Here is a 20,541-nt window from a genome sequence, read left to right as displayed (position 1 = left end):
CGGTTGCCGTAGCTCAGCGTGGCGGAGTTGAAACTGCTGCTGCGGAGTCGCCAAGGTGGAAGGAGGCGATGGGGAAGGCAAGGCGAGGTCACCCACTGCTGCTGTTTGCTGCTTGCATCGATGGAGGTCCGAGGCCGTGGAGACCGCCCGGGATGGCCACGATTTTCGACCCAGTTTGCAGCTAGTACATAGAGTCGTGTGACTCGTTTGGGAGACGTCGGAGGCGGAGGGGGCGAATACCGGGTGGCGGTGGGGAAGGACCGGTCGGCGGTTAAAGGGAGATCGGACTGCTCGGGCGCACCGCGAAGGGCACGGCGGCGGAGGCGAGCAGCGGTATAGTCTCTGGCTGAAACGCCCTTCCGCCCAGATCAACTCTCCAGTCAAAAAGGCACGGCGGCGGAGGCCATTTTCAGTCAAAAAGGCACGGCCAAATGCGCTACCTTTTTTCAGTCAAAAAGCACGGCCTCATGCGCTCAATTCATATTTTCTCCTTTTCTGTTAAGTTGGAATTAGTAATTGGAGATTACTTTAGTTTTAACTCATATTGGATTATGATTGTTCCATTCTTTACGTGATGAATCCAGATGATAAATACGGCCCATTTATAACTATTCGATCCAATTCACAAGGCCCAAACCTATAAGAGCTTATTTTTGTCCCACATCGTTTGTGCAGGAAAACAGTTTCATGTTTATATCTTGAAAATTGACATTATACAGCGTCCCTTCGGGGACATCCGATAAAATTGGAACGATACAGAGAAGATTAGCATGGCCCCTGCGCAAGGATGACACGCATAAATCGAGAAATGGTCCAAATTTTTTTTTCACCCATTTTGCCTGAATTTTCCTTTCAATTCTAATTATTCTCAATTTCTCATTTCCTTCTTTAGTTGACATAAATTATTCGTATAAAGAATCTAAAATTATTAACTTTTAAATTTCGATAGCAAGTACTCATATAATTTTTTATATTTCAAACTATCTGATAAATCTATAAAAAATTATCCATTTTATATTTCATAAATTTTGGCTTTTTAAATATATTTACATGGAAGTATGTAAATGAAATATTAGTGGTGGTCCCTAAAAAAAATAATGGCAAGCTTTTTCTAAAATTTCGATAGTATTTTCTAAAATAATGGGAGTATGATATATTGACAATTGATTTTGTTAATGTATTAATTTGAGTTTTGCATAAATTATGATTTTAATTTTTTTTTCTAATTTACAAAATTATCATTCAAATTAATTTTAAATTCAAAATTATATAGTATTTTTTATGGTAAAAAAATTACTATAGCTTTTTAGTTGTATACTAGATAAATATTCGAACTAATGAAAAATAATACTCCCTCCATCCATGAAAGAACTTCTTAGGAGGAAGTGACACGAGTTTTAAGAAAAAATATTATTGAGTGTATTGAGAGTGAATAAAAGGCAGTTGAGTGTATTGGGAGTTTGTATTGAGAGTGGTGAAAATGTGTTAGTATAATTAATATTGGGAGTTGTGAAAAGTGAAAAGTAAGAGTAATTATAAATTGTGGGGTATAGTTTAAAAATAAGTAGAAATTTTTTTTATGGACGTCCCAAAAAAGAAAGATAGGAAGGTCTTTCGTGGACGGAGGGAGTAGTATTCAATGGAACAAAAACATTCATTTTTATATCCGAGCATTGCGAAGAGGTGCTCTGGTTACGTACTCGAGTTAATAATCAACCATTCTTGTTTCGCTCTCTCCCCCAATCTCTCTCTCTCTGCAAATTCGCTCCAATGGCGTCCTCTTCTTCATCCTTTGCTACTAATTTTACTGGTTTTAAGCCTATGGCGATTATGGGTGATAATTATCATTGTCTTCACTCACTCAGACAGGATTTCGCCCCTTCTTTGAAATCCAAGTCAAGTTTTAGCTCCAATTTTTTGTCTCTTTCTGTCACCCGGAAATTGCCCAGAAAAAGATTTCAAGGTATGTATTAGCTCAATTTTGTTTTAATTGCCGTGTGGATTAATCGGCACTTTGTATAATGAGTTCTTTATTTCGTTGATTGATGAATTTATTAGTATTTCGGTTTGATTTTTTGATAGCTCCTGCGCCCTTCATTTCAAAGATTAGTTCAAAAATCGTATAAGAATTGATTCTCACTTCCTGAAGCAGTTAGTTTCTTGATATTCATGATATTGCTACAAAAGGGTTGGAACAAAAAATAAAGATAAAAATATAATGATGCCACTAAACAACTTAGCTTAGATTTTGAAATAGCAAAACCTGGTCCTTGGGTTCTGTTTGCAATACTGCACATTGATTACGATATATGCACAAAAAATTATCTCTTTGGTTGGCTAGCAACAATGATGCTATTGTCATATCTTTTGGCAGTGAATTCAGTGAGTGTTCCAACAGAATCTGTTGCTGGCTTTGATGAAATGGTCTCCGGAACTCAGCGCAAGTACTACATGCTCGGTGGAAAGGGGGGAGTCGGAAAGACTAGTTGTGCTGCATCACTTGCTGTTAAGTTTGCAAATAATGGTCATCCAACTCTAGTGGTTTCAACTGATCCTGCTCATTCTTTAAGTGACTCCTTTGCCCAGGTTTAAATATATGTATACCTTCGCTTTTATATTGTATATTTCGTGGAACAATTTCAAGAATTTGTCGTTATAGCTGTTACTTTGTTTTGCTTCTGGTTCAGGATTTAACTGGGGGGAGGTTGGTGCCCGTTGAAGGTCCCATCTCTCCGTTGTTTGCCCTTGAGGTGAGTGGAGAAGTGTTTTGTCTATGAATCATGGTCTTATTCTGTTAACCTAATCAAAAGACCATATCTTGTTGTCCAAAGTGGAAAAAAATTGAATGAGTTGCTGGGACAGATAAACCCTGAACAAGCAAGGGAAGAATTTCGAAGTGCCAGCAAGAGCAATGGTGGGAGTGGGGTCAAAGATTTCATGGATGGAATGGGTCTGGGGTTAATTGCAGATCAGGTAAACCTTGTTCATGACCCAAATACTATCATTTTTGCTCCATTATTTGTTTCCATATGTTCATGCCATCATTTCACTATATGCGAGTAATTGGTTTGGAGTACTTAAATGTTCTTGTTGCTTGAGAAAATGAAGTCCTTACCTCATCATTGGCCTCTCTATAACATATTTTCGGATTCCGTATGACTGTAGCTTGGGGAACTAAAGCTTGGGGAGCTTCTGGATACACCTCCACCGGGATTAGATGAAGCTATTGCAATTTCAAAGGCATGTCAGATGTTGAGTTATTAATTCTTGCTTCCATGTTATAGGCTCCATTTACTGACTTCTAGAATATTTGCCAGGTTATTCAATTTCTCGAATCACAAGAATACAACATGTTCACGCGGATAGTGTTTGATACCGCCCCCACTGTGAGGAGACTGCAACTTATTTTTATTTAGCTAGATACTCGAAGTTTGGTTGTGCTGACGAGCTGTTTCTGCAGGGCCATACTCTGCGACTTTTGTCATTGCCAGACTTCTTAGATGCATCCATTGGGAAGATATTGAAGGTAAAATTTCAAGATGGAATCCTAAGTATAAAATTAGATATTCATTCAGGAAAGATAAGATAATGTAAAGTGATTCAAAGCTACCTCGCCATACTTATTTTTCAATCCTCACCTTTTGCTTGACAATACCTTTTGCAGTTAAGACAGAAGATTGCTTCGGCTACTTCAGCCATAAAATCTGTATTTGGCCAGGAAGAAAATCGGCAAGATAGTGTAAGCTTAATTATCATTTATGCTTGCAAATATAATTTCCTGTTTCACTGGGTCCACGACTTCATTAATTGTCTTGTAGGCTGACAAGTTACAGAAACTAAGGGAGCGAATGATAAAAGTGAGAGAGCTTTTCCGTGACACGAACTCTACAGAGTTTGTAATAGTAACAATTCCTACGGTAATGGCATGTTAATCTTGGAATTATGTTTGTTAGAATACAATGAAGGTCTGATGCTTTTCAAGTTCATAATTCGAAAAATTCTTATCTATCAGGTGATGGCAATCAATGAATCATCAAGATTAAGTGCATCGTTAAAGAAAGAAAGCGTTCCTGTGAAGAGACTAGTTGTTAACCAAATTCTTCCCGTTTCTGCCTCTGACTGCAAGTTCTGTGCAATAAAGAGGAAGGTAATAACATAGCCATCGCATCTCTCCCGAACCAAAAACTAGTCCGTAGTGCTTGGTATCCCATTCTGTCCTTTTTTAATTCAATACACATGATACATTTGTCATGGTGACAATGACAAATAACTTTAGATGTGAAGCATAAGTTTCATTTACCTGTGACGAATATTAAATCTATGCTTCAGGATCAAACACGTGCTCTCAATATGATCCAGAGCGATCCGGAGCTCTCCAGCCTGGTCATGATCCAGGCACCTCTTGTTGATGTTGAAATCAGGGGTGTACCCGCGCTTCAGTTTTTAGGGGAAATGGTTTGGAAATAAAACATGTTTGATTATGGAAGATATCAGGTAATCTTCGTTAACTTATATTGATCTTCTGTTTGCATCTCTATTCCTGGCTGTACTCGACAATTAAGTCACTTCCAGGAAACCTAGCATATTCATTTTACTTCAATAGAAGTTTATAAATATGCTTTAAGGTGGAATTGATAACATCAGAAACTCCAAATAAAAACAAATGCTGTGAATTTTGTACCTTGATGAATCATGATACCTTAGTTTAAAATATACCTCTCTCTCTCTCTCTCATATTAGTTCAATGCAGGTCTTCGGGCAGCAACAATCTCAAAGTATTCCTTTTCAACTTTGACTCAGTCGTTCGTGCTAGGCTTCAGAATATCATCCATCACAGTGCCAATTTTCACATCTTTACACAGTCTGCAGAAACATATGAGCCTTCCAAGTGGTAGTCCACAATTCACAAGCTATATGAACTTGGCTTCGTGTTGCTTACAGGAGCTCCGTTGTTCACACAAAAGTTCATGGAAAGGGCGAAGAAACGACATATAGTTACCATTGAACTCGGCACGCTTATACATCGCTCCTAGTCTATGTATTCGCTCCTTTGAATTCTTTTGTTGAACGGTGTAATGCAATATGGAGCTATCTTATTTTTGGCGTTTTAAGGATTGCCATTATTTTGTGATGAGATTAAGTATATGTAACATGTATATTGAGCACAAATTTTGAGGAAATATTTTCTTTGTGCTATTGAATATGACTCAACAGCAAGGAAAGTGTGAGAAGAGAGCTGGAAAATAAAATTGGGATTGGCATATTGTCATCTTCAAGTATAATTTTCTTTTATATAAACAGGAAAGAATGTGTAAGAATTTGGATCAAAGCTGTTATCAGATTGTATGAATTTGTGTGAGATTTTGTGATCTAAGCTACTTAACATCACAATTTGTTAGCCAGGATGCTGACCAGGCACTCCAAAATCAACTAAATTTTACAAACTCCTACCATTGCCAAGTGCAAGATTCTTGAACTCACTTCTTCTGCAAAGCTAACATACCGATGAAAGCTAATGCGCGACAAGCTGCGCCTGTAGCCATGAGAAGGGTTATGCAAAGATTCCAGTCATTGACATTATAGCCAGTTATGAGAAGTGCACCACACCTCTGTATGAGCCATACACCGTGGTAGCTGCAAGTAGCAAAGTTATGGCTTATCAGATGCCAAAATGGCCATATCTCTGCACGGGTTATGCAGACGTGCGAAAGCGCATCTAGAAGAGTCTAGAAGACTAGTGAGTACTACATTTTCTATATTATGAAGCAGCTGAGAGCAGTATGTTAAATCATGATGATTTAAGGTGATTTTTGAAGTACCTCTTAGCATTTGAGACAATGAATGCTTCTAAAGCCCAACTTGGATAACACAATCTTGTGAAAATCTTGATAAATTTGCTGTCTTTGGGTTGAGTGGAGAGCAGAGTGAGAACTACAGGTAGAAGCACAGAGCACTACAAATTTGATAGGCTAAAATCATGAACATATTGAAGTGGAATAAAAGTAGCATTGTTGAGTGAGAGTGATGATCATCACCAGCTGAGATGGACCCGGTTCGAGGAAGATAGCCAGCGTGTAAGCTATCCCCGTTACACAGTAGATGAGGCAAAGCAAGACGATGTAGTTGTCCAAGAACGTCGATCTTGGATTGCTGAAGAAGTAAAACATGGAGAGGTACACCAATGGCTTGATCAGTGTATTGAAATGGTCTATTGTGTCTTTGGCCACAAAATGTGCAAGGCTGCTGATGCCCGAAGCCCGTTCCCTCCTGTACTCCAGCTTGTCCAGAGAGAACGTTCTCAGTGCCGCGATCTTGCTCAATAGAGCTGAGCAGAAAAGATGAGTATAAGCAATAAGAAACAGCTTGAGAATACACTTGAATGCTGATCTGTGTTTCTAAACTTACAAGTAGCTATAACAGTGTAGGTATAACCTGGCGCGCCAAAGCTTTCATCACCTGATTTAGCAAGCAGCCCCAAACAGGCACCAGCAAGCAGCAATATGAGGAAGTCTATGGCTTGAATTCTAGCTTCTCGAAGGCGTTGCTTAGCTATCCTGAGCCAAGGTATGAAAGATGATAATAAGCTACTGGTTAGGATCAAAACTTGAAATTATATGATTATGGTTGTGGTTCTACCTTCCAACAAAGTATCGATATTGCACAAGAATGCAGGGAGTTCTTCTCCTAGACAAGTCATTCATCATGAGGAAGTTGTTCCGTACAACATCACACCGTGCTTCAACTCTATATTTCAGATTCTGCCACAGCTCCCCACAGAAAGACAGATGCTGCTGATCAATGCTCTGATTTTCTTGATTTCTTGCAGGCACACCAGCCGCTGAAGCAGTCCTTTGCATGTCGGGTGGAACGGGGTAGCCTTTGTGGAGCATCCATCTGAGAGGAAGGTCTTCATAAGTTACAGCTGAGCTAGTGTGAGGCTTCACCATTCCTTCCAAAACATCTATGAAGTAGTCTGGTGGATTGATATGGTCCGGGACACTGATACCGAGGTTTGCAAAGTAATCCTCGACATCCCTAACCGCCCCGTGGTAGGCAGTGAGTCCCCCCTTAGCTAGAAGTATCAAGTCATCAAACATATTGAACAAGGAATAGCTGCAAAAAACAAAAGGATACTTCATGATTCACCTCTTGAAATCTTAAAACAAACTATGCTTAGCTTGCTAAAGTTTACCTTGGTTGGTGGACAACCATGCAAATGTTAACGCCTTCAAGCGCTTCTCGTTTGAGTGCTCTGAGAAGGAGCTGAGAAGACGAGCTGTCCAATCCGGAGGTTGGTTCGTCTAGGAACAAGAGTGAAGGTTCCATTACTAGCTCCAACCCCACATTTACGCGCTTCCTCTGCCCACCGGAGATGCCTCGTTTCTCCACAGTGCCAACCAAGGAGTTTCGCACTGGCTGCAGCCCGAGGGACTCGATGACTCTCTCAACAACAAGTACTTTGCCTGCTTTAGGTAAACCAGCTGAAAGCCTACACACAATATGCAGAGAATAACCCATTTTTTAGCGTCAATTCAGAAAAAAATGACTAATGCCACTGTCACATTTCTTACCTGCAATTGGCACTGAACCATATATTCTCTTCCACTGTTAAATTCCCATGCACAACATCATCCTGTGGCACGAAGCCAACGATCTTTTTGTACGAGGCTATCGACTCCACCTTGCTGTTTATGAGAACCAAGCCAGTTATGGAGCATCCAACTGTTTTCCCAGCCAGTGCTGAAAGCAAGGTTGTTTTTCCTGCCCCAGATGGCCCCATGAGAGCAGTTATCCTACCGGGCAGGATTTCCCCGTTGATAAACCTCAAAAGACACCTCTTTTTATGCTTCAACGTCACTGTGAGGTCTCTGAAAGCAATCTCAATAGCAGGCCTTCTTCTCACCCCAGCATCCATAGCCATTGAAATCACTCCAGACAAGGTAGCAGCATCTTCCTTGTGCTGCTCTTGAGCTTTCTCCTTCTCCAGCTGAGAATACACATACTTGAACATCTGAGTATCCGTCCTGATATGCTTCGCCTTCACCTTCTTCGTCTTATCCTTGTCTCCAGTCTCATCCTTGTCTCCAGTCTCTGAATCCATGCCTTCAAAACTATCACCATACTCTTTAATCTCGTGTGTTGGAAGATCAGTGGCTTCTATCTCCCTTCGTCCAGATACAGCACGTGAAAATGAATGGGACATCTCAAGCACCCTCCTCCTAATAGCGTCCTTTGCAACTAGCCAGCGTGCCTGTGCTCGAGCATTCTCCTTGACGCTTTTCACTGCAGTCTCCCTTGATCTAGCACGCCTCCTTTCCCTGATTGTGATGACTTTCTCATAGCAATTGTAGAAGATGAACAGAATGACACTAATGCCAACCTGTAATCAATAACAGTATCATCTCCAAGCACAACATATATATTTTTGTAGAAGCTAGTAGGTAGGGACAGAAATAATGAAACTCACAATCAACATCACTCCATATTGGCTTATATTCTGCCTAGGTGAGCTGGGATCACACGATGTCAGCCTGTAGCATCCTGCGCAATAACTATCTATTTAAGCAGCTTTACTTTTCATCCAAGAATTAAGACACCAGTAGTTTGTGTTGAAAGTAAGGCTCACGTTTCTCAGAAGTAGATCCCATTAGGCAGTAATGCCTGAGGTGTTGAAAGACAAGAAACTATCACTCAAATGAAAGAAAGAAACTCAAGAAATGTGACGATGATAGAGTTAAGTATAATGGTTGAAGACCTGCTAGCGCAAGAGATTTCCTGTGTGTTGGTTGGACAATAGGATCCGGCTGAACAGAACATGGACGCGCTTCTGCTAACATCTGCCCAAATATTAGCTCCTCCACACGTATGATTCGAATGTCCTGGAGGTAGCTGGTACATATATCTGCACAACAACATTCATTCAACATAATGGATAAGCTACTTAACATTAATTGGATCTCAAAAATCATATTTGTAATGGTATAATACATAAAACAATGAATTAGCTCCTCCAAAATGGATCACATAAGATATGCATCAATACAAAATGTATAAACTACTTAAGAATATGGAAGAGAACAGATAATGCATCACACAACGACTTACGGGTCACATAATCCAGTGGAGGCATTGAGCGTTGCTCGAGGGCAGTAGGAACCCAATGGACAAGCTACAAATAGCACAAGCATCCTTAGTCTATTGTGTACCACATATATGTACAATTTAGAAAACCAACTAATTATTTGCCTTCCTTGTGCACAAAATACAAATATGCCTCCTAAATTCAGTAAATGTGTATGTAATATATATTATTATATTTGAGAATCATGTTCGTTATTGTATCACTTCAATCATACAAGCATTTGGTTTTTCGTTTGATATTGTAATATATCTTGTGATTCCTAATTTTGATTGGCGTAGAACATAATATTATTATTATTAGAAAAACAAAAAATGAAAAAAAGAAAACGAAAAACCTAGAAGTATAAGAAAACAATTAAATAATCCAATGACAATGCATTGAAACAAATAGATTCAATGCAAGTCATAATAGTTAAGTAAGATATAAAAAAAATACACACTTATATCTTGAATCTTTAATCCATTAAATGCACGCGTGGGTAAATTTGTAAGAAGAGGAATCAAATTAAATAGATATTTTGGTTTTTGAAGAAATAAATAAATGCACTTACGTATCATGCATGTGAGGCCCTGAGGGCAGAAGAAACCCTCGCAGCAAGATTGGCATGCAGAAGTTCGGGCTGGTATTTGTTGCGCGTTTGTGAAATCGGGCTGAGTGAGGCCCGAACTGCAAGCCCATCCGGGCTCACAGCCCGAAACCCATCTCGTTAAATTACAGTTTATATTTGGCTTCAGGAAAGAAGACGCAGATTTCGTGCTAGCAATGAAATTCGTGAAATAAAATTTCAGCTCTGCTGCTGTACACAATCTTTGCGCCAAATCTCCTGTATTTCAACACATACAAAATCAAAAACGCTTTACCCCATTTTTAATCTAACAACATTCATTTTTTTCGATTAAAAAAAGATAATCATTTTCTTACTATTTAAATGTGACATTTTTAACACCATATATCATTTTTATTACTAGTAATAAGAAAAACAAAAACTGATGAGCAGACTTTACCTTGAGTTTCCGCAATGCATTTGGACAAGAAATCCAAATTAGAAGAGTAATTAAAAGATTTATTCCACTCCACTTCCCTGCCATTGATTAACCACAATTAATCTGCAACTTCTCAGAGCTAGCTAGCTGACTGATCACATATATATAAGAGAGAGAGAGAGAGAGAGAGAGAGAGTTATGTATATATACGGGTCTGTAATACAGAAGGTGGCTTTGTGAGCAATCTGAGTATTTATGAGATCGGAGGTGACGGCGGAGAGACGGCGGTAGACTAACTCCGTGAAGTGCTTCATGACCGTTGGATCGTCGAGCTGAGTGGCGTTGATTCCATTTCCAAAATCCTGTTGGCACTGCACTAACAATATTTGCATCAACACCAAAAACCCCACCTTTTTTACCCACTCCATTTACTCTAATTCGATGTCTATATTAATTACTGCCACTTCATCAACATATCTCTTCTCAATTCTCTCTCTCTCTTCCTGGGTGAGGTGGGGAAGAAGGATAAATTGAATTATTGATAAGAAATAACAAGAGAGGAATTATATATATGTATGCATATATATAACATATGGAAGTTTTTTTTTTTTAGAATTGCATGGCAGTTGACTGGGCGAAACTGCGGTGAGTTTTTTTTTTTTTTTCAAAAAATATGAATTGTATTTGTACGCATATCAATATTATATTTGTACAATAAACTCATTAGAATTTTTGACTTTATAAACTCATTAGAATTAAGATATTATAAATATTATAGTTGTGTATAATAAAATTACTAACAAACGGCGGACATCAAATTATAGAGAATCTAGCATTGTAACATCTTATGAAGTAAAAAATAAACACAATATATATTTAGAGAATTATTATAATTAAAATTTATATTCATTATAGAACATAAATATATCATAAATTTAAATGAATAAAAAAATTTAGAAAATGAAGTAGTAAATATCAATAAATTTATAATTGGATAAATTATAGGATCAATTAATCATAATATAATTAATGTAATCAACAAAACATTAAAATCTATAAGTTTTCAAACAGCGCGTGCATGTAAGGTTTTTTTTAGCTTGATTGATTTTGAAATGAATTTAATTTCGTGATAAAATCATAACAAATTATTAAGGTTCGGGTTCAATTTATGTATTTACATATCAATATCCCTAATTAATATAATTAACTTTTGGGATGATCCATAATTAAAAAACTAAAAAAATAAAATAAAAAAAACTTTTGGGATGATCTAGCTAGGGGAATAAGTTTGTAATCGATTTCGAATCTCACTAATTTTAACGCACCCCAAGTTGAACAATATGACCACGCACGGTTTTTACTTATAACTGATTTGTCTTTTTCAATACTTCAAGAAATACTCTATATGATTAGTTATATAGCTCACAACCTGAATTTTCAGTGAATTTCCATTTATAATTTTAATTTTAATTTATTTTTTATATATTCAAAATTTTGAGAAATTATTTGATTATAATCACAATCACTTAGAATTTATGGCAAAAATTATTTTTTTGCCAAAATTATTATACATCAAACAATGATCAATATTATTTTTATAGTGACAATCACTTTGATTAATCATCATGAAACTAGAGCAATATGTAGTCTACACTAAATGAAATTTTCAATGGTAGGTACCTCGTTGTCATCGAACTACCAGTGTGATTGTAATCGCGCTTGAAAGTTAGTGCAATTACACCAACTTTACCGATGGTCCGATAACAATGAGCTAGCTACTGTGTTGATATGTTAGGCTCGGGTTTCATGGCGATTGGTCGTCGTTTTAGTATAATTTCAACAAAAAATAATTATTGCCCCACATTCCATGTTATTGTGGCCATAAGTAAATAATTTTTCAAAATTCCAGATATATAAAAATGAATCAGAACTGAGATTATAAGCTGAAATTCAAGCTATATAAATCTTACTCTAATTAAAATTATCTTACTATAATTACAATTGCCACATCATAGTGGGCACGTTATGCATGCCCACGGTGGGTAGGTGATCGTTGCTATATAAACTATATAATTAACCCTAAAATATATAGCAAGTCTATCTACTTGTAACGTCAAGAATTGATCAAACGTAGTTCAACTCGAAACTGAAATCTAAATCATATATTGATTATTATTTAAATTAAACGAATATTTGGTATCATAAAATATATATACATACACATACAAAAAAAATCCAACAACAACAAGAAGAAGCATAAATTAGAGACTTGGACCAATATATATCTTTACCTTACCGTGTATTGACTTATTATTAGGTGTATATAATATTGGTAAACCAATAGAGCATAGACATGATCAAGAGCCTTATCATCAGAATTCTTCAAATTGTTCATGGCTACTATTCATGATTTCCTCAAATATATCTTTGTTTTATTGTAGGAGCTAGCTAGCCTCTCGATTTGGTGTTGTCTTAACTTAAAATATCGATATTTCACAATTTTTTAGTGAAAACAAAAAAATATACTACGTATCATTTTTATATAGATAAATGTATATATTAATTATACATAGATATGAAGCTATCGTTTAACAATGAAAAAGACACATCAACAAGATCTATTTCAAAAGTTAAAAATGAACTTGTAATTCGTTAGTTGCGTAAGTCTTTTTCATATAGTCAAAGGAAAATAATAGTTTCATTTATCGGACCAAGCATGCATATCAAGATAGATACATTCATTTTTTTCGTTTTGTTTATAAATAGATGACTGCTTCAATTTGCTTTCGTGTGGATATTGGTTATTTTCAGACAAAATCTTCGTCTTCGGTTCCACTTGCGATGCAATCGTGATAAATATGTTCTATATATATATATATATGCATTTTGTTTTTCTTGTTTTGAAATATTAGTTGCAATTACTTGTGAGTGTTAATCTTGAAAATATAATATACTTTCAGTAACCATCATATTTAGGATAATAATTTACTCCATATTTCAATTAATCTCGAACATATAATTTTTAGGCACTATGTGCATACGAGTATGTTTATATTTCTTACTTTGTATACCCTCTATAATTTAAAGTATCAAATTTAAACAGTCAAATATTTATTACAAATTAATGATATTTGGATCAAAAGGTTGCCTATGACTTCGCTTTTGGCCTTAAAGTCTTGTACACGAAGCCAATAATAGATTTAATGGGAGAATAGTCTAACACAAATGAATTATACATTTTTTTAGGTGCCATCTATTACAACTTACAATTTCTCAGAAGTTGATGTATCCCAATTTAAGCTACATTTTGTTATAGTTCTCAATTTGACTTATTCTTTTTTCTTGGCGACAAAGGAAGTATTCGTATTATATATTTTTTCCTGGCTACAAGAATGAAGAATTCTGTTTTCTTGATAAAAACTAAAAAGGATATAAATAGAGACAAATATCACTTGGTCAAGAAACGATTTGTAAAATGACTATGTTTTGTATACACTGAAGAATCAAATTACAAGTTAAAAGTGTTATTTTAATAATTTTACTAATATTATTCGACGGACTATTAAAAATAGTGAACTTCTCTTTTGTGTAAAATGTGGAAAAAGAAAGGAGACATTTAAAGACATAAATTTTTATTATTCATCTTTTTTCAAAGATAAATTTATCCATCAAAATAAATGCAGTCTTATACTATAAAAACATAAGTTGTACACACTATATATTCTTCTAAATGCAATCTTGAATGGATACACACTATATATTCTTCTAAAATGCAATCTTGAATAAATACACACTATATATATATATATATATACACTATGGGTTTTCCTCGTCATGCAACTTGGTTTTCTACAAAACACTCCAAAATTCTTCTAAGAGATGAGATCACATACACAATACAACAGTGTGGTTCACATCATGCATGCAGCCCTCTCTCAAACAAGTAAACATCAGCAATGTGCAGTGAGGACCAGATGCCGGCTTTGCTTCTTCCGAAAGCCACTTCCGGCGTCGGAATCAGAATCGGAGTCGTGTATTCCAAGACTTTCTATTCACCACAGTGTACAACTTACCTTGAAAAACTTCACCTCTTTTGGAAAGTTACCATGCCAATGAAAGCTATGACGCGGAAAGCTGCACCACAGAGGATCAAGAACGATAGGCGGAGAGCCCAGTGATGCACGTTGTAGCCGTACTTTAGCAGCGCCCCACAACGCGTTAGAAGCCACACGCCAAAGTACCTTCAAAGCGGAGCATAACCTATCAACTCAGTTGAGATGCAAATGAACAGACACAGACTTCGTTTGCAGAAAATAAGATTAACATTTATGTTGAGATGGAAAAGAATGTTCGATTTGCAACCATTTAGTACTCAAACACCCTTAGTTTCTCACTCATCCGAGGATGTCTGCATAGGTTTCAACAGCTAGACAAATAGATGGTGTTGCAAGGTGTCTTACTGCTCAGCATTTGCAATGACGAATGCTTCTAGAGCCCACGTCGGATAACAGAAGTTCGCTATGCCTTTCACGATGTTGGTTCCATTCACTTGAGTCGCAATGAGGGTCAGCACCACAGGAAGCAGCACTGAGCACTGAAGAAGTTAAGTGAGAGGTCAGTACTATCATGATCAGTGGATCTCAAATCTCAAATTAATAGGACCTGGTAAGAAAAGGGCTCGTTACCAGCTGAGAAGGACCGGGTTCAAGAAAGATTGCCAACGCATATGCAATACCGGTTACACAATAAACGAGGCACAGCAGGACGACATAGTTGAATGCAAAGGATGACCGTGGAATGCTGAAGAAATAAAACATTGAGAGATAGACGACGGGTTTTATAAGTGTATTGAACATGTCAACGGTGTCCTTGGACACAAAATGGGCTAGGCTGCTTATGCCAGAAGCACTTTCCCTCCAGTATTGTAACTTGTCCTGAGAAAACGACCTCAAAGCCGCGATCTTGCAAAGGAGAGCTGAAATAGGTACACAAAATTCTAAGTCAACAGCCAAAATTCTTGATCTATAAAGGTGTGAACTCTCACTTTTACAATCTTGTTGAAGTGAAATTTGATTCATAATAGATGAATTATCAGCACTGGTACAAGAAACGGACGGTTTGTGACTTACAAACAGCAATAATCGTATACGTATAAGCACTAAAACCAAAGGTTTCATCATTCGCTTTGGTGAGCGAGCCCAAGCAAGCTCCGGCAATCAACAGGATCAGATAATCTACTGCTTGTGTTTTTGCCTCTCGCAGTCGCTGCATACCAACCCTGTGATATTAATTAGAGAGAAAAATGAGAGTGAATTTCATGGAGATAAACAATTAACAGATAAATAGAAAACACAATTTTAAAGCATCAATAGTTTTCAGGTACAACAGAAACAAACAATATTTTCAAAGCCGGTCCTTGTCCTCCTTACGCATGACTAAATGAAAAGTTAAGGAACCAATTTAGAGCTATTAAATATCAGATTTCAAGAGATTTTCAGATTTTATACCGAGCAACGAAGTACTTATATTGCAGGAGAACACTTGGGGTTCTTCGGTAGGATAAGTCTGTTGACCTCAGGAAGTTGTGTCTTATGGCATCACGCTTCCTCTCCACATTTGCTCTAACATCTTGCCACACTTCCCCAGCAAAGGATTGTTCCTCCACGACAGAATCGTCAAAGTCATGACTATGATCATCAATGTTGATAGCCGACATAGTAGATCCAGCAGTAGCACTAGTTCTCATATCTGGAGGAATAGGATAACCTTTATGTTGCATCCACCTAACTGGAAGTTCCATGTAACTTACGTCAGAGCTTGAGCTCGCTTTTACCATCCCCTCCAAAATGTCAATAAAGTAGTCTGGAGGATTGACACGCTCTGGAACAACGATGCCAAGACCACAAAAATATTCTTCGACCCTTTTCACGGGTCCATGATAGACAGTAAGGCCTCCCTTTGCTAGAAGTATCAAATCGTCAAACTCCCGAAACAATGTGTAGCTGCAATAAAAACAATAAATTCTAAATAAACAAGGAAAGTTTTGAACTTCAATTTCTAAACAAATTGGATAGTTCTTCAACAATTAACAAAAGAAAAAAATCTATTATCTATGAAGGTAAATCCTAATCCTTACCTTGGTTGGTGGACAACCATGCAGATATTTACCCCTTCCAGTGCTTCTCGCCTTAATGCTCGAAGAAGTAGTTGGGAAGACGAGCTATCCAACCCAGAGGTGGGTTCGTCCAAGAACAACAATGATGGTTCCATCACCAACTCAATACCAACATTCACACGTTTCCTCTGGCCTCCAGAGATACCTCGTTTCTCCACAGTTCCAACTAAGGAACCGCGTATTGCCTGCAATCCCAAGGATTCAATGACCCTTTCAACGATAAGAACCTTGTCCGGCTTTGGTAAATCTGCAGATAGTCTTCAAAATATTAAAATGTAAATGCAATTAATATAGAATTTCATCTGGCAATCCGTTTAATAACAACAAGAGGAGAGAATAAGAAATATAAGACCTAACATAATTAGGAGATGCATTTAAGGCTTTGAAGGTTATAATTCTCTGCAACTAAATATGAATATAATATTTAAGGGAGAATTCTGAAGAGGAGCTCTTATTTACCTGCATCGTGCACTAAACCATAGATTTTCCTCCACAGTCAGATTTCCGTGCACAATATCATCTTGTGGCACAAAACCAATGATTCTCCTATAAGAGTGGATAGAAACTGCCTTCCCATTCACTAAAATCATGCCATCAACCATGCATCCGACTGCTTTTCCAGCCAGAGCAGAAAGAAAAGTTGTTTTTCCAGCTCCCGATGGGCCCATGATGGCAGTTATGCGGCCAGGTTTTATCTTCCCAGTGACAGATCTCAACAGAGTTTTATGTTTTCCTTTGAGACTAACATTTAGGTCTCTGAAAGCAATCTCGATCAGAGGCCTTTTCCTGGTGTCACTGTTTGTTGCCATTGAAATCACACCAGAGAAGGTAAGGTTCTTGTTTCGCTGCTGCTGAGCTTTCTCTCTTTCGAGCTGTGAATACGCATATTTGAAAATCTGACTGCGTGTATGAATTTCTTTCTCTTTTGGAATTTTCTTCTTGATGTTTGTATTCCTATGCTCGGAATTAGAAGCATCAAAACTACTACTGTAGCTATCTTCCTTTCCATGTGGTATGCCCAACAAATGGCTGGCTTCCGTTCTCTTTCTTTCAGGTTGAGCGCTAGACAGCTCGGAGTCATCTGCTGTTTCACTTTCTACATCGTTCAATATTTTAACTTGATCTGGATTTGGCATGGTCTTCTTGGAGAATCTGCCAGAAAGTTGAGAGTGTAATTCAATGGCATGCTTTTTAGCAGCTTCTTTTGCCACTTTCCACCTCGCACGTGCTTGTGTTTTCTCCTTCACAGTTCTTGCAGCTGCTTCCCTTGATTTTGCATACCTTCTTTCTCGTGTAGTAATAATTTGGTCGGAGCAATTGTATATGATTAGTAGAAGAGTACTTAATGCAGCCTACATGAAAGCTGGTCATATCAGAAAAGTTGCTCGAAATTGACAAAGGGAAACGAGGGGCGTAATCAAAGCCAAAGGAAAGGCGCCAAGTTCTTACAGCAAACAAATACAAAGAACACTTACGATGAGCATAACTCCGTATGCATGAATATTTTGACTCTCTGATTTGGAATTACATGTAGTCAACCTGAAGCACCCTGTATATGTAGCATGCAATTCATATCTCAAACATCACAAAAACACGAAGAGAATACGATGATACGGCACACTTTCATTTGGTCTATCAAGTAACTTACGCTTCTCGTCAGTCGAGCCTTTCGGACAGTAATTCCTGAAAATATGAAAGCGATATATTAGCATTATAACGCTAGTGATCAGCTCTGTGGATCCAAAGTGAGAAAATATAAGAGCAGTCTACAGTTTTTGGACAGAAATCAGTACCCGTCGCTACATGGCAACTGCTCGATACTTGTTGGACAGTAAGAACCAGCAGAACAGAAAACCTCGCTGTTTGTGCGAGCATCTGCCCACATGTTTGCACCACCACAAGTATGATTCGGCATTGCTGCTGGAAGTTTGTAAGTGTATCTGAAGAGTTGTTAGAATCAATATGTAATGCACACGGCATAGGAGAGGACAAGGACCATAGAAGAATTATAATCAAGAATCTAACTTACGGGTCGCATCTCCCTGTTTCTGCATTCAATGTAGCAAGTGGGCAATAGGAACCCAATGGGCAGGCTACAAAATCCAAGGAAAATGTTTAACTGTGAGTTTATATGATAATGGATTTATGAAGCAAATAATATCTCAATGCTATATGCACAAAGCAATAGATTTAAAAAACGAAATTTATATGAGCAAAGTGTAGGATATGGGAAGCATTAAACTGCCAATGAAAAGGGCAAGTAAAAGACATACGCATCATGCAAGTGAGGCCTTGAGGGCAAAAGAAGCCCTCGCAACATGCATCACAGTCAGAACCTCTTGGTGGTATATCTCGGGAATTCTTTAGGTCAACCGGAGCATCGTTGTCTAGGCCACATGCCCATCCCGGCTCACACCCTTCCGCCCAATGGGAGGAATTACAGTTCCTGTTAAACTTCAGGGAATTCCCTCCACTTTTCAAGTTACCAAAATATATTTCAGCTTCAGCTGCTGTGCAGAAGCGTTGAGTAACATCTGCCATTAACAACCAATGCATCAGAAGACAGAATTGCTACTAAACAGAACAATAAGCATCCAGATACTTGCATAAGATTAGAAACCTAACAAATTTAAAATTGGATCACAAATTGGTGAGGCTTAACTACAAAACTAAAGCAAAGATGATATACTTTTGTTCACTAATGCGATGAATTTAGCAACATGAAATCAGAACTAAATCCATCTCCAAATCCTCCTTGTTTTTGAACATATCCAAATCTCTGAGACTAACGTTTAAAAAAAAATCTCTCTGAGACTCGGTCAACTAACAAGAGACGCAATCTTATGAAATCTATTAAATCATACTATTAACTTAAAACAAGAAAGAAAATTGTCGAAATGACTCTTTTTCTTGAAAGGAAACAAAGAAAAAGGCAAATTACCTCCAGTTTTGGCGATGCAAGCGGTCAAGAAACTCAAATCCGACGAATAATTGAAAGCTGTATTCCATTCACCTTCCCTTCAAAATAAATAAATACACTCATTTTCCTGCATTTCTTGGATAAAAATAGAAGAAAAAGAGGAAGATGGGGAAAAGGGAATACGTATTCTGGATGCAAAAGCTGTAATCTTGAACAAGTTTGCTGGAGAGAATAGCGGAGGTGAGATTATAAAGACCGGCGTAAGCTAGTTGTGTGGGAGATCCAAAAGACGGCGGAGTGAATTGATCCAATTGGCACTGCACCAAGCTGGACGGCAAGAGGATTGTGAGTGTGCAAATGCAGACGCATAAATCAAACTTCAATTTGGAGCGGCACAGAAGCTTCAAGCTCATTCTTTTCGGCAGCCCAAGAATTGTGCAATTTGGGAGCAAAACCAAATGCAGATTGTTGATGCAAATGCAGTAGACTAGTTTAGTTTAGTGGTGAGCAACTACCTACACTGGCTACACACATGTTCAGAACAAAGTTGGCCTGCAGGCTCAGCGCTTCAACGATTTTAATTTTTAGCATAATATTTTACTAGTAATATTTTATGTTGCTGTATAATCTAAAAGTTTGTTAGTTTTTTTTTTTTTTTTTTTTCATTTTGTTTCAATTCAAGCACGTACTAATCATGACTCATGATAGAAGAAGGTAAAATAATGAGTGCCAATAGATTTTTGTATTTTGTTAAAACAAATACTCTTACCACATTGAATATAACATAAAAAAACTTTTAAAGTTGCAATCTATCATTGTTACTTTATTCATATTCATAGCTCGAGCTAGAAGATGTTAAACTCAAATTTACAATATATATAAATATATTGATAAAAAGGTTTGGTTTTAGTGAGATTGTAATTTTTGGCGAGAAATGAAAATAATGAATAAATCAGTATATAGTATTGAATAAGAAAGTATATAATGTTGAATAATGATATTCAAAAAAATAGTAACATTTTCGCTCCATTCAATATTTGAATACATGCAAAAAAAATTCTCTCTAGACATTAAATCAACACCTATAAATTAATTCCCCTAAAAAAACACCTATAAATTAATCTAATATCTCATTATATATGAGAAATCTCATTAGAACCATTTTCCATTGATAAAACTATAACTTATAACTATAAGGTCGTTCATTCTATTAATCAAGTCACAAACGAATCTTTGTAGTATTACCTATGAATTTTCTTCAAGTTTTACATGATTCCAAATTTGGAAATACGATCATGGACTAGTAGAAGACTACAAGACA

General features: G+C 37.1%; 3 protein-coding genes and 1 non-coding gene across 7 annotated transcripts; 2 read left to right on the top strand and 2 right to left on the bottom strand.

The window, feature by feature from the left end:
* The first annotated feature begins 720 nt into the window (after positions 1 to 720).
* Positions 721 to 823, top strand: LOC131019219 (U6 spliceosomal RNA). The gene has a single exon (XR_009100140.1). It is a non-coding gene; the product is annotated as a U6 spliceosomal RNA (small nuclear RNA).
* Positions 824 to 1,660: 837 nt separating this feature from the next.
* Positions 1,661 to 5,196, top strand: LOC131014833 (ATPase GET3B-like). Its single transcript, XM_057942947.1, has 12 exons — positions 1,661 to 1,963; positions 2,375 to 2,586; positions 2,688 to 2,750; positions 2,863 to 2,973; positions 3,166 to 3,240; positions 3,318 to 3,386; positions 3,461 to 3,526; positions 3,665 to 3,739; positions 3,819 to 3,917; positions 4,013 to 4,147; positions 4,330 to 4,494; positions 4,751 to 5,196. The coding sequence occupies exons 1-11, from the start codon at positions 1,771 to 1,773 to the stop codon at positions 4,465 to 4,467; spliced, it is 1,236 nt and encodes a 411-aa protein (XP_057798930.1). The 5' UTR covers positions 1,661 to 1,770; the 3' UTR covers positions 4,468 to 4,494; positions 4,751 to 5,196.
* A 41-nt stretch (positions 5,197 to 5,237) lies between these two features.
* LOC131014832 (ABC transporter G family member 24-like) lies at positions 5,238 to 10,662 on the bottom strand. 3 transcript variants are annotated; one of them, XM_057942944.1, is made up of 14 exons: positions 10,336 to 10,662; positions 10,147 to 10,223; positions 9,693 to 9,965; positions 9,106 to 9,169; positions 8,756 to 8,902; positions 8,627 to 8,661; positions 8,468 to 8,541; positions 7,572 to 8,380; positions 7,193 to 7,489; positions 6,637 to 7,113; positions 6,406 to 6,554; positions 6,036 to 6,325; positions 5,820 to 5,953; positions 5,238 to 5,634 (listed from the first exon to the last, which is right to left on the bottom strand). In XM_057942944.1, exons 1-14 carry the CDS (start codon positions 10,551 to 10,553, stop codon positions 5,478 to 5,480), a joined length of 3,201 nt encoding a protein of 1,066 aa, XP_057798927.1. In that variant the 5' UTR covers positions 10,554 to 10,662; the 3' UTR covers positions 5,238 to 5,477. The 3 variants fall into 3 exon arrangements, with proteins under 3 accessions (XP_057798927.1, XP_057798928.1, XP_057798929.1); XM_057942945.1 differs by having other exon boundaries at positions 6,457 to 6,554; positions 10,336 to 10,644; XM_057942946.1 differs by lacking the exons at positions 9,106 to 9,169; positions 10,147 to 10,223; positions 10,336 to 10,662 and having other exon boundaries at positions 9,693 to 9,956.
* Positions 10,663 to 13,785: 3,123 nt separating this feature from the next.
* On the bottom strand, positions 13,786 to 19,898 carry LOC131014831 (ABC transporter G family member 28-like). 2 transcript variants are annotated; one of them, XM_057942942.1, is made up of 14 exons: positions 19,404 to 19,898; positions 19,242 to 19,318; positions 18,574 to 18,834; positions 18,330 to 18,393; positions 18,094 to 18,240; positions 17,949 to 17,983; positions 17,776 to 17,849; positions 16,760 to 17,652; positions 16,262 to 16,558; positions 15,633 to 16,127; positions 15,255 to 15,403; positions 14,811 to 15,100; positions 14,586 to 14,719; positions 13,786 to 14,366 (listed from the first exon to the last, which is right to left on the bottom strand). In XM_057942942.1, the coding sequence occupies exons 1-14, from the start codon at positions 19,631 to 19,633 to the stop codon at positions 14,210 to 14,212; spliced, it is 3,303 nt and encodes a 1,100-aa protein (XP_057798925.1). In that variant the 5' UTR covers positions 19,634 to 19,898; the 3' UTR covers positions 13,786 to 14,209. The 2 variants fall into 2 exon arrangements, with proteins under 2 accessions (XP_057798925.1, XP_057798926.1); XM_057942943.1 differs by lacking the exons at positions 19,242 to 19,318; positions 19,404 to 19,898 and having other exon boundaries at positions 18,094 to 18,220; positions 18,574 to 18,716.
* Positions 19,899 to 20,541: the final 643 nt, after the last annotated feature.

Source organism: Salvia miltiorrhiza, chromosome 3 (assembly GCF_028751815.1).
Source record: "Salvia miltiorrhiza cultivar Shanhuang (shh) chromosome 3, IMPLAD_Smil_shh, whole genome shotgun sequence".
In the NCBI taxonomy this organism is placed as follows: Eukaryota; Viridiplantae; Streptophyta; class Magnoliopsida; order Lamiales; family Lamiaceae; genus Salvia; species Salvia miltiorrhiza.
This window is presented reverse-complemented; position numbering and strand designations above follow the sequence as displayed.

Coding starts and splice junctions, on each gene's coding strand:
- LOC131014833 (XM_057942947.1), top strand. CDS start 1,771: ATGGCGTCCTCTTCTTCATCCTTTGCTACTAATTTTACTGGTTTTAAG. Junction 3,527..3,664: donor CCATTGGGAAGATATTGAAG/GTAAAATTTCAA, acceptor TACCTTTTGCAG/TTAAGACAGAAGATTGCTTC. Junction 3,740..3,818: donor AAGAAAATCGGCAAGATAGT/GTAAGCTTAATT, acceptor ATTGTCTTGTAG/GCTGACAAGTTACAGAAACT.
- LOC131014832 (XM_057942944.1), bottom strand. CDS start 10,553: ATGGAGTGGGTAAAAAAGGTGGGGTTTTTGGTGTTGATGCAAATATTG. Junction 8,662..8,755: donor GAAATCTCTTGCGCTAGCAG/GTCTTCAACCAT, acceptor TCAACACCTCAG/GCATTACTGCCTAATGGGAT. Junction 8,542..8,626: donor GGGATCTACTTCTGAGAAAC/GTGAGCCTTACT, acceptor GTTATTGCGCAG/GATGCTACAGGCTGACATCG.
- LOC131014831 (XM_057942942.1), bottom strand. CDS start 19,633: ATGAGCTTGAAGCTTCTGTGCCGCTCCAAATTGAAGTTTGATTTATGC. Junction 18,241..18,329: donor GAAACAGGGAGATGCGACCC/GTAAGTTAGATT, acceptor ACAACTCTTCAG/ATACACTTACAAACTTCCAG. Junction 17,850..17,948: donor AGGCTCGACTGACGAGAAGC/GTAAGTTACTTG, acceptor CTACATATACAG/GGTGCTTCAGGTTGACTACA.